Here is a 12,612-nt window from a genome sequence, read left to right as displayed (position 1 = left end):
TGAACTGACTCGGGGGAATCGTCATATAGAACCCTATTAAGGCTTGATCGGTATGATTGAAATTCCCATTTCCGATAGTATGAGATTAGTCCTCGAACATGAGAAATCATGACAGTTACGAGCATACAAAAAGTATTTCTTGAATATGGCGAGTAGTGGCTGTGTCATGAGGTTTGATCATCACAAGCCTTATTTAGTGCAATCGGAGTATGTAGTAAGCACGGTGGATTCCAAGAGAGGATTTGTCTCCTGTCAGCATATGTCAGAGAGTTCTCCTATGCACTATGAGATGGTTTAAACTCTAAAAGTCTTTGGCTAGAGTGATTGATCGATCAAGAGTATATTTTCTAGATCGGATCAGTAGAGTAAACGCGTATTGAGTATCAAGTATAGTTGCATAGTCAAGGATGTGACGCTCAATTTCATGCCCTAGACTAAGGCAGAGAGACGGTTGACAGTAGGACTGTACTCGTATGGACTCGGAACCTAAATCTTCACGCCATATTTCACCTAGTCTCTAGTGCAATGGACTATTGATAGACGATTATCCATGATAATGGGCTAATTCCGGTTATGAGATAATAAAAAATAATTAATTAAATAAGATTTAATTAATTATATTGGTTACACACGCCCAAGTCTCGCTGAGGGTGAACCTAGAAAGTCACACCGTACCACTATAATAGGATGGAAATAATTCTAGAAGAGTCGGATTAATTTAATTAAATTAATCTTTAGAGAAAATAAATGATTGTTGTAGAGTGGCAACCTCAAGACCCTAATCAACTATTACAAGCGATTGGAGTACGAAACTCTTTAATACAAACCGATATTACACAAAATAAATGATAATAAGAAAATAATAAGAACAAATCTTAAGCTTTTACAAATCTGCAGATTACAGCTCAGGGATAGCCAGATCCAGTAGCACTATTCACAAAGAACGTTTCAGCCCACGGTTGCTCCAACTCCAACCCGGAACCACAAAGGTCTTACAGTCCTCTCAATCTCTCGTCACCAAGGTTCACAGAGGGCTTGCTTGTTCACTCAGAATGTTTTCAGAAAGAGAGATAAGAGAGTTCGTCGGTTTTTTGTATCTGGATCAAAATGGAGAGCACCCCTTTTTAAGGGGGTTGAAAGATCGCGTATAAGGAATGCCTCAACATCTTTCCAATAGCCATTGAATTGGCTAAGGAAAGCTGTCATGATATCCGGTGAAGTAGAGGAAACAAATCAAAGAGATTTGGGAGAGAGAGAGAGAGAGAGAGAGAGAGAGAGAGAGTGAAGAAAGCTGTCGGCGCTCAATGGAGAAGGAAAGAGGAAAGTGAGATCAAGAGTGATTGCTGAACATATATAAGGGAAAGGAAATGGGTGGGTTTTTACGGTCAAACCAATGGGTCTTATCGGGTTGGAGTAGTGGGCCTCCAATGATGGACTTACTTTGTCAAATGGACTTTAGACCATAATTATATCATGCTCCACCTTGGACCAAAGACTAAAGGTCATTGGTCAGGAGTATTTTATTCATAGGGATCTGGCTATTTCATCATTGCCTAAGGGCCCGCTCCAGTGTACCTGCAAAAGATGTTAATAACAGGATATCTAAAGCACAAAGCATAACACACAACTCGATTAGCACTAAGCACTTTTAACAATTAGCACACAACAATTAATACTAAGTTAATTTTCAAACAAAGGCTATAGCATATTGCCACCGATGCTCATTCACAAAGAATCATCTAGCCACAAAGGGCTCATCAAACCACTTAGGTTCAACCTGTCATATTTCACGAAGACTAAAGCATAGTCACATAGCCACATAGGCACGATTGAACGTCCACATAGGCTCAATTAAAACACTTAACCACTTAGGCTCAAGACACAAAGTCTTACGGTATTCACAAGGAACATAGCACTTAGCACAAAGCAATCACAAGAATTATGAATTGATACAAAATCAATAAACTATTAATTCTTCTTCTTCAATCACTAAGTTTGTTTCTTCCTTTTTATTAAACCATTTTGGTCTTTTACAATCTTTTATAAAATGACCCTTTTCGCCACAATTGTAGCATCTCCTATCTTTATCCTTAGCTTCTTCATCGTTATCACTAGAGTCGGAACTATTGTGTTTTTCATTCCTTTCTTTGCTATGTCTTTTATGAAAAGAATTTCTATATCTAGATTTTCCTCTAACAGAATTAACCTCATGTTGGTTGCTGTTAGGTCTATTCATTTTTAGGTCAATCTCTTTGCTTTTTAGTCCATTCACAACAGTATCAAGGTTCACGCTATCTCTACCGTATTTAATAGCAGCTTTCACATCAGAATAAGTATCAGGTATGGCAGTCAAAAGCACAATAGAAGAGTACTCATCAATATTTTTATCACCAGTCAACTTTATGTCTTGAACCAGTTTAGTGAAATCATCCAAGTTTTCATCAATGTTTTTAGACAAATCAAGTTTGTATCTAAAAAATTTATCAAGTAAGAACAGTTCACTCGACAGAGAAGTTTATGTATAAAGCTCTTCTAACTTTTCCCATAATTCTTTAGCAGAATTTTGTTTACCAACTTTTCTAAGCACAGAATCAGACAGATTCAATATAATCGAAGAATACGCGTACTCATCATTTTCCAACATTTTTTCTTCAGAAATGTTATCAGAATATTTGCCATCTATGGCCTTGAAAACTTTTTGTTGGATCAAAATCCCTTTCATTTTCTGTTGCCAAAGCGAACAATCACTTTTTCCATCGAAAAGTTAGAGATTATAACCGGCCATTTAAAAAAGATTTTGAGAAATCGACTTTTAACAGGTACTATCGAATATTTTGAGTTTAAAAAAAAAAGTAAAATTATATTCTACACACATGTTTATATAATAGGTCGTCGACCTCAATCTTCAATCCTCAACCATTAATTTTAAAGATTATTTTCATAATGAAGTAGTAAAATATGCAAGACACGTGCAGGTATTTTAATCATCCAAAATTGCTAAGGGGAGATGAAAAATTCTTTGTCATATATCAATCTCTCACTACCCAAAAGCGTGCTGCGCCTTCCAACGCGTTTAGATCTATTTGTCCGCTCTAGAATCGGAAACATCAAACAAATACAATCACGTGGCATTGTCCGAACGCTGAAAAACCACATTCCCATCCCAACATTTTCTATTTCTATACAGACGTACAAATCTCTCTCACAGAGTACCATATAATTATACATATCCAAACACCAATTGCATTCTTGTTGCAACTACAACTCCCATAATATTCCGTAGCTAATTTTATAACATTGATTAACGATTTAAATTAGAATCATTATATTTAAATAATGCTTAATAAGCATTCACTATAAAACAAAAAAAAAACCCATTACACCATAAAGAAATATAATTTAAAAATCATCATAAATCAATACTATCCACCGTAGTTAAACAAAACCAATATGAAAATTCAAGTTTCGACCATAATTAACCAACATTTGCCACGATTTTAGCTATTTCTAAAATATTTACAACAGTTTTTTTATTATGGCTATTTTGGTCTCACTCCCCCAAACAACAATTAATACATGATCGCAACTGTAATTAATTTATATTTGCTTTATTTTTAATGTTGATGAACAAAAAAATCACATTTGATTTGGCAATTTGATAAAAACTTATATACACTTTGAGCCAACTTCAATTGTCTTAAGAATTCAAATATCAATGAATAATGCATATATCATCGTGAGAATTATAAAAAATAATTAATTCCAAAATTAATTTAGGGTTAATTAATTAATTTAGTAACAGAACAAATCTCTTTGACCAACGTACATACATCCATTTAAGGCTCATAATAACTACCAAGAATTGAGGAGGGAACAACGCTCTTTATATAGGTTTCTACAGTTACTATAGTAGGAGTTAAAATTGGTGTTTTTGATCCAGAATTTCAAGAATTCCGACAGCAATTAGTAATTAGAGAAGACAGGAAAGATGAGATTTTTCTGCTACTTCAACAGATTTCTGCATGACCACCCCACTTCAACCAAGCTTTTGCTTCTTTCTTCACTCAGGTTTAATTTTCACCATGATTCCAAATTGTTTTTCATGCATGTTCATTGAAAATAAAATTTTGCATTATTGTTAGAGATCGATGTGGTCTGATCCGCATAAGAATTTTTCGTGTTTTCGTCATGATCATCGCTGTTTCATTTGGATGGATCGGATCTCTTGTATTTTTTTTTTACGAATTCCCATGTTTATTTATATTTTTTTTGTAAACCCTTTAATCTTCTTTTATTTATAGTTAAGTGGTTTGTGGAATTACTGTTTGTTATTTTGATTAATTTCTGGGAAGACTATGCTTAGTATTTTTTATTTTTTTTTATTTTTTGGGAGAAAACTACGCTCTGTAATTGATTATCTGTTTCTTAGGTGGATTTTTTTGTAAGAGAGCCGGCTGTTTTATTTATACAAAATCTCAGTTACGGGACGAAAAATACAATTATTTTCTAACCTTTCATGTAAGCTAAAGAAAGGAAACTGCTGATCCACAAGTTCTCTAACATTTATCAGCTTGTTTGGAAACACGTTTTAAATGGACTTACATGCAGACATGAAAGTCTATTTTGAAAACGAAAAATAAAAGTATTGGATTAATTGGATTTTTAGCATAAATTACATGTCTAAAAGTCTTTCCTTAGGAAGTGAGAGAATTAGTGGCTCTTTCAAAATATAATTACTGCATTTCGTGAAAGTTCCTAGTTTCTTTTACCAACCATGGTTTGTTAATATCAAAAGGCTAATCAAGAAACGTTATTTAAAAAAATGCGTTTTATTTTTAATTTTTTTTTATGGGCTTTTAGTTAGATCGATGCGAGGCTTTTCAAATACACTTTTACTATTTTTTTTACCAACTAAATTAAGCCCGACCTGAATTTCAATACTTATCCAAAGAAAAATTAAGTTCAACTTTGATTTGTTAATTTAGCAGATTTAATGTAATTTACCTATTTATGATATTGCAAATGAGCTAGTGTCGGCAACGAGTCGAGCTCGCCCAGGTCTAGCTCGAGCTTGAGCTCGACATTGTATTCTTGAGCTTGAGCTCAAGCTCGAGCTCGAGCTCGAGAACGATTTCTCGAGCCGACGAGCAATTTTCATTTGGATTTACACCACCAGAATACAATTAAAGAGTTTCAACAGATATGGAGGAGAAAGACAACCATCTCAAAATGAAATTCGCACAAAAAACTAATAGCAATTTTTCTTCCTATTTAAGTTGGAAAATTGTTTCATTTTGAACAAAAACATGGGATAAATTGTTGCATTTTTAAAAATATTGGGAGATAAATTGTTATTTTCTTTTTTCATATAAGGATAATTTACTTATTTACAATATGACAAGAGGTTGCTTGCACTTTTACCTTAATTTAACAAATCAAGCTCAAGCGAGCTTTTAACCATCAATCTCATCAAATCGAATATCTAATAATTTGAATTAATTCTTCAACTTTCTTCTTGACTGTTTACAGCAGCGGAGGTGTAGTGGCGTATGCAGAAGGGAAAAAGTCAGTTTCTCCACAGGAAATTACACAAAAGAAAAGAGTGGTAGTTCTTGGAACAGGATGGGCTGGTACTAGCTTCCTCAAAGATCTCGACATCTCCACGTACGACGTTCAGGTCGTTTCGCCTAGGAACTATTTTGCGTTCACGCCGTTGCTGCCCAGCGTCACCTGTGGAACGGTCGAGGCACGGAGCATCGTTGAGCCTGTTCGAAACATCATAAAGAAGGTAAATTATGTCAATTCTGTGCAGCTTCAGTACATTGCTCGTTAGTGAGTCTCGATGTTGGCTGGAGTACGATGATGTGACTAAAATTCGGAAAATTTTAAACTTTGGAGGGAAAACGCATGCATTTTGCATGTGGGCCCTGAAAATTACTGCTTATCGATCTCTCGGGATTAAAATTGTCACCGCCTCTTAATTTATAGGATTTAAATTTGGAACTTGACCAATTCCATGAATTTCATTTTTAATAAATTTTAGTACTAATAAATTTCAAACTATGTTACACCACAAAAAATGTGGTTCTGCTCACCGTTACGTCCATCAACTCATGTTTTCTTGTCACTTTTGTTTTTCAAAAGATCCCCCTTGTCCCTAATTTATGCCAATAATTTAGTTTACTGTCACTATAAAAAATAATATCACTGGCAATAATAGAAGTTTCTAATTAATTAATAATGAAATTTGTTGCTAATTTATGTCAATTAGCAGCGAATTAGCAAGATAAATATTTACTTGATATTTGCAAAAGAAGTTTTGCAATATTAAAATCATGTTATAGCAAGAAATTATGTCATTTTTAGTGCTAATTCTGAAATGACAAGAATTTAAAATTTCTAATTACTAATAAATTTACTCTCCTTTTTAATATTTTGCTAGCTATTGGCATAATTTCTTATAGTGTGTGTTTCCAACTTTCTGATTTTACGGAAATTTTCGACAGAGGAACGGCGAAATCAAGTTCTGGGAGGCGGAATGCCTCAAGATCGATCCAGTGAAAAAAAGCGTCTTGTGCCGCTCCAACATCGATGAAAATTTAGCTGGGAATAATGAGTTCTCTTTGGAATACGATTACTTAGTTATAGCCATTGGAGCTAAAGTGAATACGTTCAACACTCCTGGCGTGATGGAAAACTGCCATTTCCTGAAGGTGATGATGCGTCCTAATTTAAGGAATACATGTATGTAAGAAACAGACAGGGCTTTCTGCTTGATCTAACCTCGTTTGCTCATGCAGGAAGTCGAGGATGCTCAGAGGATCCGTCGGGCTGTAATCGATTGCTTTGAGAAGGCAGTTCTTCCGGGGCTGACTGAGGAAGAGCGAAGAACGAATCTCCATTTCGTGATCGTAGGAGGGGGTCCGACCGGCGTGGAGTTTGCTGCGGAGCTTCATGATTTCGTTCATGAAGATCTGGTGAACATCTATCCCTCGGTTGGAGATTTAGTGAGGATAACTGTCATACAATCTGGGGACCATATTTTGAACACGTAAGCTACTTCTCAGTGGTTATAAGTAAATGAATGTTGGCCATGTTTGGATTCATTTTTAAACAGGCTGGTTTTGAAACTGCCTATAAATGAAAGAAAACTTTTGATCCAAATCGAGTTTGGATTAATTTAAATTAATTATATAGCCAGTGCAATAGTGTGATTTGTGTCCAGTTTAAAAAAAATGATCAATTACATGTCAAGTGTATTGCACTTGTTCTGTGATTGGTTCGATTTGGCCAAACTAACTTGATTTGGGTAAGAATTTTTCATAAATAGACATCAAGTGTTTCGAATTGAGACGTGAGTATTGGAATCTTGTTTCTTTTGTAGGTTTGATGAAAGGATAAGCTCATTTGCCGAATCGAAGTTTCAGAGAGATGGTATTGAAGTCCTAACAGGACACCGTGTCATGAGCGTGTCAGATCGAATGATTAATATGACAGCAAAATCTACTGGAGAGGATGTTGCCATTCCTCATGGAATGGTTGTGTGGTCAACTGGGGTTGGAACTCGACCAGTTATCCAGGACCTTATGGAACAAATTGATCAGGTATTTTCTTACACCACTGTATTTTACAAGTTATGTGATTGGTTCAATTCCCTTAAACCTGATATTGATATGAATTTTGCCTTTTCTAATCATAAAATCAGTTGGCTCTTTGCTTTCAAAAACCTGCATCCTCTAACTTCGATACCAACTGAATGTTTGAATGTGACAACTGATATTACAAAAAATTCTTACTCAAATCAGATCTGATTCGCACAATTACAAAATAATTAGTTCAAAACTGAACCAATTTGATTCTAGAATTTCCCGAAATCTACACCAATTAGTTATCTTTTATATATATTTTTGCAGGGTAATAGGCGTATTCTAGCAACTGATGAATGGTTGCGAGTAAAGGGATGTGCTGATGTATATGCTCTTGGTGATTGTACCACTGTAGATCAGAAAAAGATCGTGGTAATCTATACTATTTAATATTATTATTTTGAAAGTTTATTTTAACTAGCAACTATTATGTGTGGTGCACGTGTAGTACAGTTATTAGGGTAAATTATATTTTTGGTTTTATAAAAAGACCTATTTTTAGTTTTGATCCCACACTCAGGCCAATTTTCACATTAAGTCCCATATGTGGGTTTTTTTTTTTTTCAATTTGAGGACCTTTAAGAGATTTTCGTCCAATTGATAATGGCAGTTGCGCTCTCTGTTAGTCAATACAATCAAAATAAAGGTAAATTACATTTTTGGTCTCATAAGTGGACATGTTTTCAAATTTATATCACATAATTTAGAGGAATTAGAACAATTATAGATTACTTTTTCTCCCCAATTTAATTTTTTATGTCCTTTAATTCTCTACCTATTTATACTTTTGTATCATTAATCTCTACTTTTCAATCTTTAATATCATATTTTAATTATTTTGCTCACATATTTGGGTTATTTGGGTACTATGCCACACACTCATATTTTGTATGTCTGGTCTATAGGGGGGGAATATATTTCGAAAAATTAGACTTCCAAATTCATGATAAATATTTTGACTACCGTAAAATTATGATAAATTATGGTAAAAATATGAATATTTGCTCTGACTTTGTTTAGACGTGATTAATAGTATTGATTTATTATAATTTTTAAGCTGTAGTGATTTATAATGTAACAAAAACTCAATTTTTATTTTTTTATTAGTGATTATGCAAAATGAGAAATATTTTCAACTATCATCACAATTTTGCAGGAAGATATCTCGGAGATATTCAGGGCTGCAGACAAAGACAACTCCGGCACCTTAACCATCGAGGAATTCCAAGACGTGATCGAAGATGTGGTCATCCGGTACCCGCAAGTGGAATTGTACCTGAAGAGCAAGCATCTGTTCAGTGTGTCCGACTTGCTCAAAGACATGTACAGTAACAATAGAGAAGAGATAGACATAGAAGAGTTCAAGTCGGCGTTATCGCTTGTGGATAAGCAGACCAAGAGCCTTCCTGCCACTGCTCAAGTAAGTTTGCCTATCCATCGTTGATGACGATCAAGAAACGAGTTTCGGTCACCGTTACGTGCGTCATATATACGTATCTGCTGCAGGTTGCTGCTCAACAAGGTACTTATCTTTCAAGCTGCTTCAACAAGATGGAAAAATGTAAGCAGAATCCTGAGGGCCCTCGCAAGTTCAGGAGTGGCGGTCGTCATGAATTCCGTCCTTTCAGGTATGTATTTCTCCTTGGATCCAATCATGATTCAAAGTTGGGTATGGGTGATAATATTTTTTTCACATGGATCACGGCATATTGGGATGTTATGGGCGATACAAAACAAATATTTTATATACTTTAAAAATTCAAAAACAATTTAGTAAAATTATAAAAATTATAAGTATCACAAATTATTATTTAATATTAGGCTTAAATGCAATTTTCGTCCCCTAATTTCAGGTCATTCTCGTTTTAGTCCCCTAAGTTACTAGGGTTTTTTTGATCCCGTAAAATTGAAAAAATCTCAATTTTGGTACAAGTTTTGTCGGAAAGTTGAGTCACTCGTCGGAAAAAGTCACATGCCTGGCATGTGACTTTTTAAATTGGGGCTTGCATTGTGATTGGCTGAAAATAAAAGGCTTAAAGGCAATTTTCGTCCCCTAACTTCAGGCCATGTCTTCACCACATCATCTTTTCCAGCCAATCACAATGCAAGCCCAATTTAAAAGGTCACATGCCTGGCATGTGGCTTTTTCCGACGAGTGACTCAACTTTCCGACCAAATTTGTACCAAAATTGAGATTTTTTCAGTTTTACGGGACCAAAATGGGACCCTAGTAACTTAGGAGACTAAAACGAGAATAGTTTGAAGTCAGGGGACGAAAATTGCCTTTAATCCTTAATATTACAAATGAAAATATTTATGGTATCTAGCATTGTTAAATTAATCATAAAAGTGCTTAAGAAATTGATACATATATAAAACTAAAATATAAGCACACGAAATATACTGCATCATGTTTGTCTTGACTATATTTATTTCTCAAATCAGTGATAATTGAGTAAAAGTTGTCTAGGAGTGGAGGTTCCATAATAATGACATGAGACTCTTTAGAATGTTTAGTAAGTTCATACAATTTCTCAACGTATATCTTCGAGCTTGATTCCACCAACCAATTTTATATTAAATTCATCTAAGAAATTAATCGACATTATTCGAACAATTTTAAGTGGATACAAACATTCTCTGAATAATTTTCTTTATATCAACCATGTGAGCTCACTAAAGTTCATTTTCCAACACTCTAAATGACCAAACTAAATCACAAAATAACTTGTGCATTGTTCAATTTCAAAGTGTTTTGGAGAGATTTTGTTTTAAAAAAAATGGCCAGGAATTATGTGAAGAAAATTCTTTTTTTGCTGATAAAATCGGATATTGTAGGCGATAATATCGGATATGAGCATTGTATCAATAATAATATCGGATGTTGACATCACATAATACAGTCGATACGTAATAATTTTTGATAATATCTATTATCGATCAATTTTCTTGGTTTGGTCCTTATGTATCGGCCGATATCCGATATTTTGAACCATAATTTCAATAGTTAGGTTTATCTCAGGTTACATGAATAAAATACGAGTTACTCCATCTAAGTATCCAGTGGTTTCCAATAGGGTTAATTGCATTTTACCCTTTGTGGAAAACATCGATCGACGCAAAATTTGAAAACTTGCATTTTACGTACATACCATAAGTTTATTTTTTTGCGATTTTATTCCTATTATTTTTAGCACACCACATTGCATCTTATAACTTCAAAAAATTTAAATTTTTTAGTCCAAAATGTTAGCTCGATTAAATTTATGATAATTCCTATCAAGACCTGACTGAGCTCGTGCAATACATGTGCTCTTTTCGTCAAAAAATTAATAAAATTAAAATTTGAGATTAAAATTACAATTTTTTTTAAAATTATGGAATGCAATATAGTTTAGTGGGACAAAAATCATAAATAAACTAATTTACGCAACGCAAAATACAATATTCCCGTATGGAACCCTTTTGAACCAAAAACGAAGAAAAGATGGCAACAAGTACTCCTAAGTTTTTAACAGAGAAGTTTGTTGATTGAACTGATATATCAATCACATCGTTCTGTTATTCTTGAGATTCTCTTTTAGAGTACATAAATTAATTTGCATCAGAGAAAATATTAGAGTAAATTACACGAATACCTCGTGAGATTAAATTTAATTACATAAATACTTTATATTTTTTATAAGAATTATAGGTACACCTCATGTAGGGTGCTAGTGAAAATATACATCATGGTGTGTTTGTATAAAATTTAGCCATTGAATATGGATTGTACTTGTAATTACAACTACAACATTAAAGAGTGTAATTTTACAAAAAGTTGGGATGTTCACGTAATTAGACTTAACCTCGGGCATGTTAATGTAAATTATATATATTGATATCTTTAATTTGTGATTCTTCATGTGTCTTGAACACCAGGTACCGACATCTTGGGCAATTCGCCCCCCTTGGTGGGGAGCAGGCAGCCGCTGAGTTGCCGGGAGACTGGGTTTCAATGGGCCGTAGCACTCAGTGGCTTTGGTATTCAGTATATGCAAGGTCAATACATACATCTTGGACAAATTATGCATTCTTATCTACTTTACAATGTTCGTCTGAATGATGAAAATAAGTTTACGTACAGTAAGCAAGTGAGCTGGCGGACAAGGTTGCTAGTCATGGGTGATTGGTCGAGGAGATACATTTTCGGGAGAGATTCAAGTCGCATCTGAGAAAAGCTTCTGCTCCATGTTGTCAATTTCTAGCTCTTGAATTTACACTGGTATTCAACTCAGTGTTGTGAGAATTCAACTTAGAATTCACACTGATTTTCATAATTTTAATGTAAGCAATAGGCCTTGATCATTATGTTAACAATAACATCTATTTGTCTATGTAATTGTTGAATCTAAAACCGAAGACGTTTAAACATAGTTTTTAAGGCTATTACATAGTAATTTGGGGTTTGAAAATGTTCACAACTAGACCTTTATGTCTGATAAACAAAAAAGTACGCATCCAACCTTTGAGGCATTGTTTCCTAACAATAGGGTGGGTTTGGGTTCAAATATCGAATACAATCATACCTAAATTTGTTACAAAAATCATTACAATATCAATTAAATCAAAGTCTACTGAGCCATTACAAAAGCAGTTCCAAATTTATTTTTTTTCATGTGACTAGATTGTAACGACCTATAGAGGCTAGTACAAAGACCGTTGCAAATTGTAACGGCTTCCTGTTAAGCCGTTACAAATAGTTTGTAATGCCCCATTTAGCGGCAATAGGACTATTACAAAAGCCATTATAAATTATAAAAGCCGTTTCAAATTAATAAAATGACCATTACAAAAGTCGTTATAAGAACATAATTTGTTTGTAGTGGTGAGTGCTGAAAGAAATTGGGGGGAAAGAAAAAAAGATTGAGAAAGAAAGAAAGAGAGTGAGGGAGAGTGGAAGAAAGAAAGAAAAAGAAGGATTTAG

General features: G+C 34.2%; 1 protein-coding gene across 1 annotated transcript; it reads left to right on the top strand.

Annotated features, from left to right (window-relative positions):
- Window positions 3,936-12,060, top strand: LOC105167380 (external alternative NAD(P)H-ubiquinone oxidoreductase B1, mitochondrial). Its single transcript, XM_011087068.2, has 10 exons — window positions 3,936-4,068; window positions 5,530-5,788; window positions 6,507-6,713; window positions 6,801-7,051; window positions 7,385-7,604; window positions 7,914-8,018; window positions 8,803-9,066; window positions 9,153-9,274; window positions 11,568-11,687; window positions 11,773-12,060. Exons 1-10 carry the CDS (start codon window positions 3,989-3,991, stop codon window positions 11,858-11,860), a joined length of 1,716 nt encoding a protein of 571 aa, XP_011085370.1. The 5' UTR covers window positions 3,936-3,988; the 3' UTR covers window positions 11,861-12,060.

This window comes from Sesamum indicum, linkage group LG8 (genome assembly GCF_000512975.1).
Source record: "Sesamum indicum cultivar Zhongzhi No. 13 linkage group LG8, S_indicum_v1.0, whole genome shotgun sequence".
In the NCBI taxonomy this organism is placed as follows: Eukaryota; Viridiplantae; Streptophyta; class Magnoliopsida; order Lamiales; family Pedaliaceae; genus Sesamum; species Sesamum indicum.
This window is presented reverse-complemented; position numbering and strand designations above follow the sequence as displayed.

Excerpts from the sequence above, each read along its gene's own strand:
- LOC105167380 (XM_011087068.2), top strand. The coding sequence starts at position 3,989 with ATGAGATTTTTCTGCTACTTCAACAGATTTCTGCATGACCACCCCACT. Across the intron at positions 4,069-5,529 it reads TTGCTTCTTTCTTCACTCAG|CAGCGGAGGTGTAGTGGCGT; the intron begins GTTTAATTTTCA and ends GACTGTTTACAG. Across the intron at positions 6,714-6,800 it reads AAAACTGCCATTTCCTGAAG|GAAGTCGAGGATGCTCAGAG; the intron begins GTGATGATGCGT and ends TTGCTCATGCAG.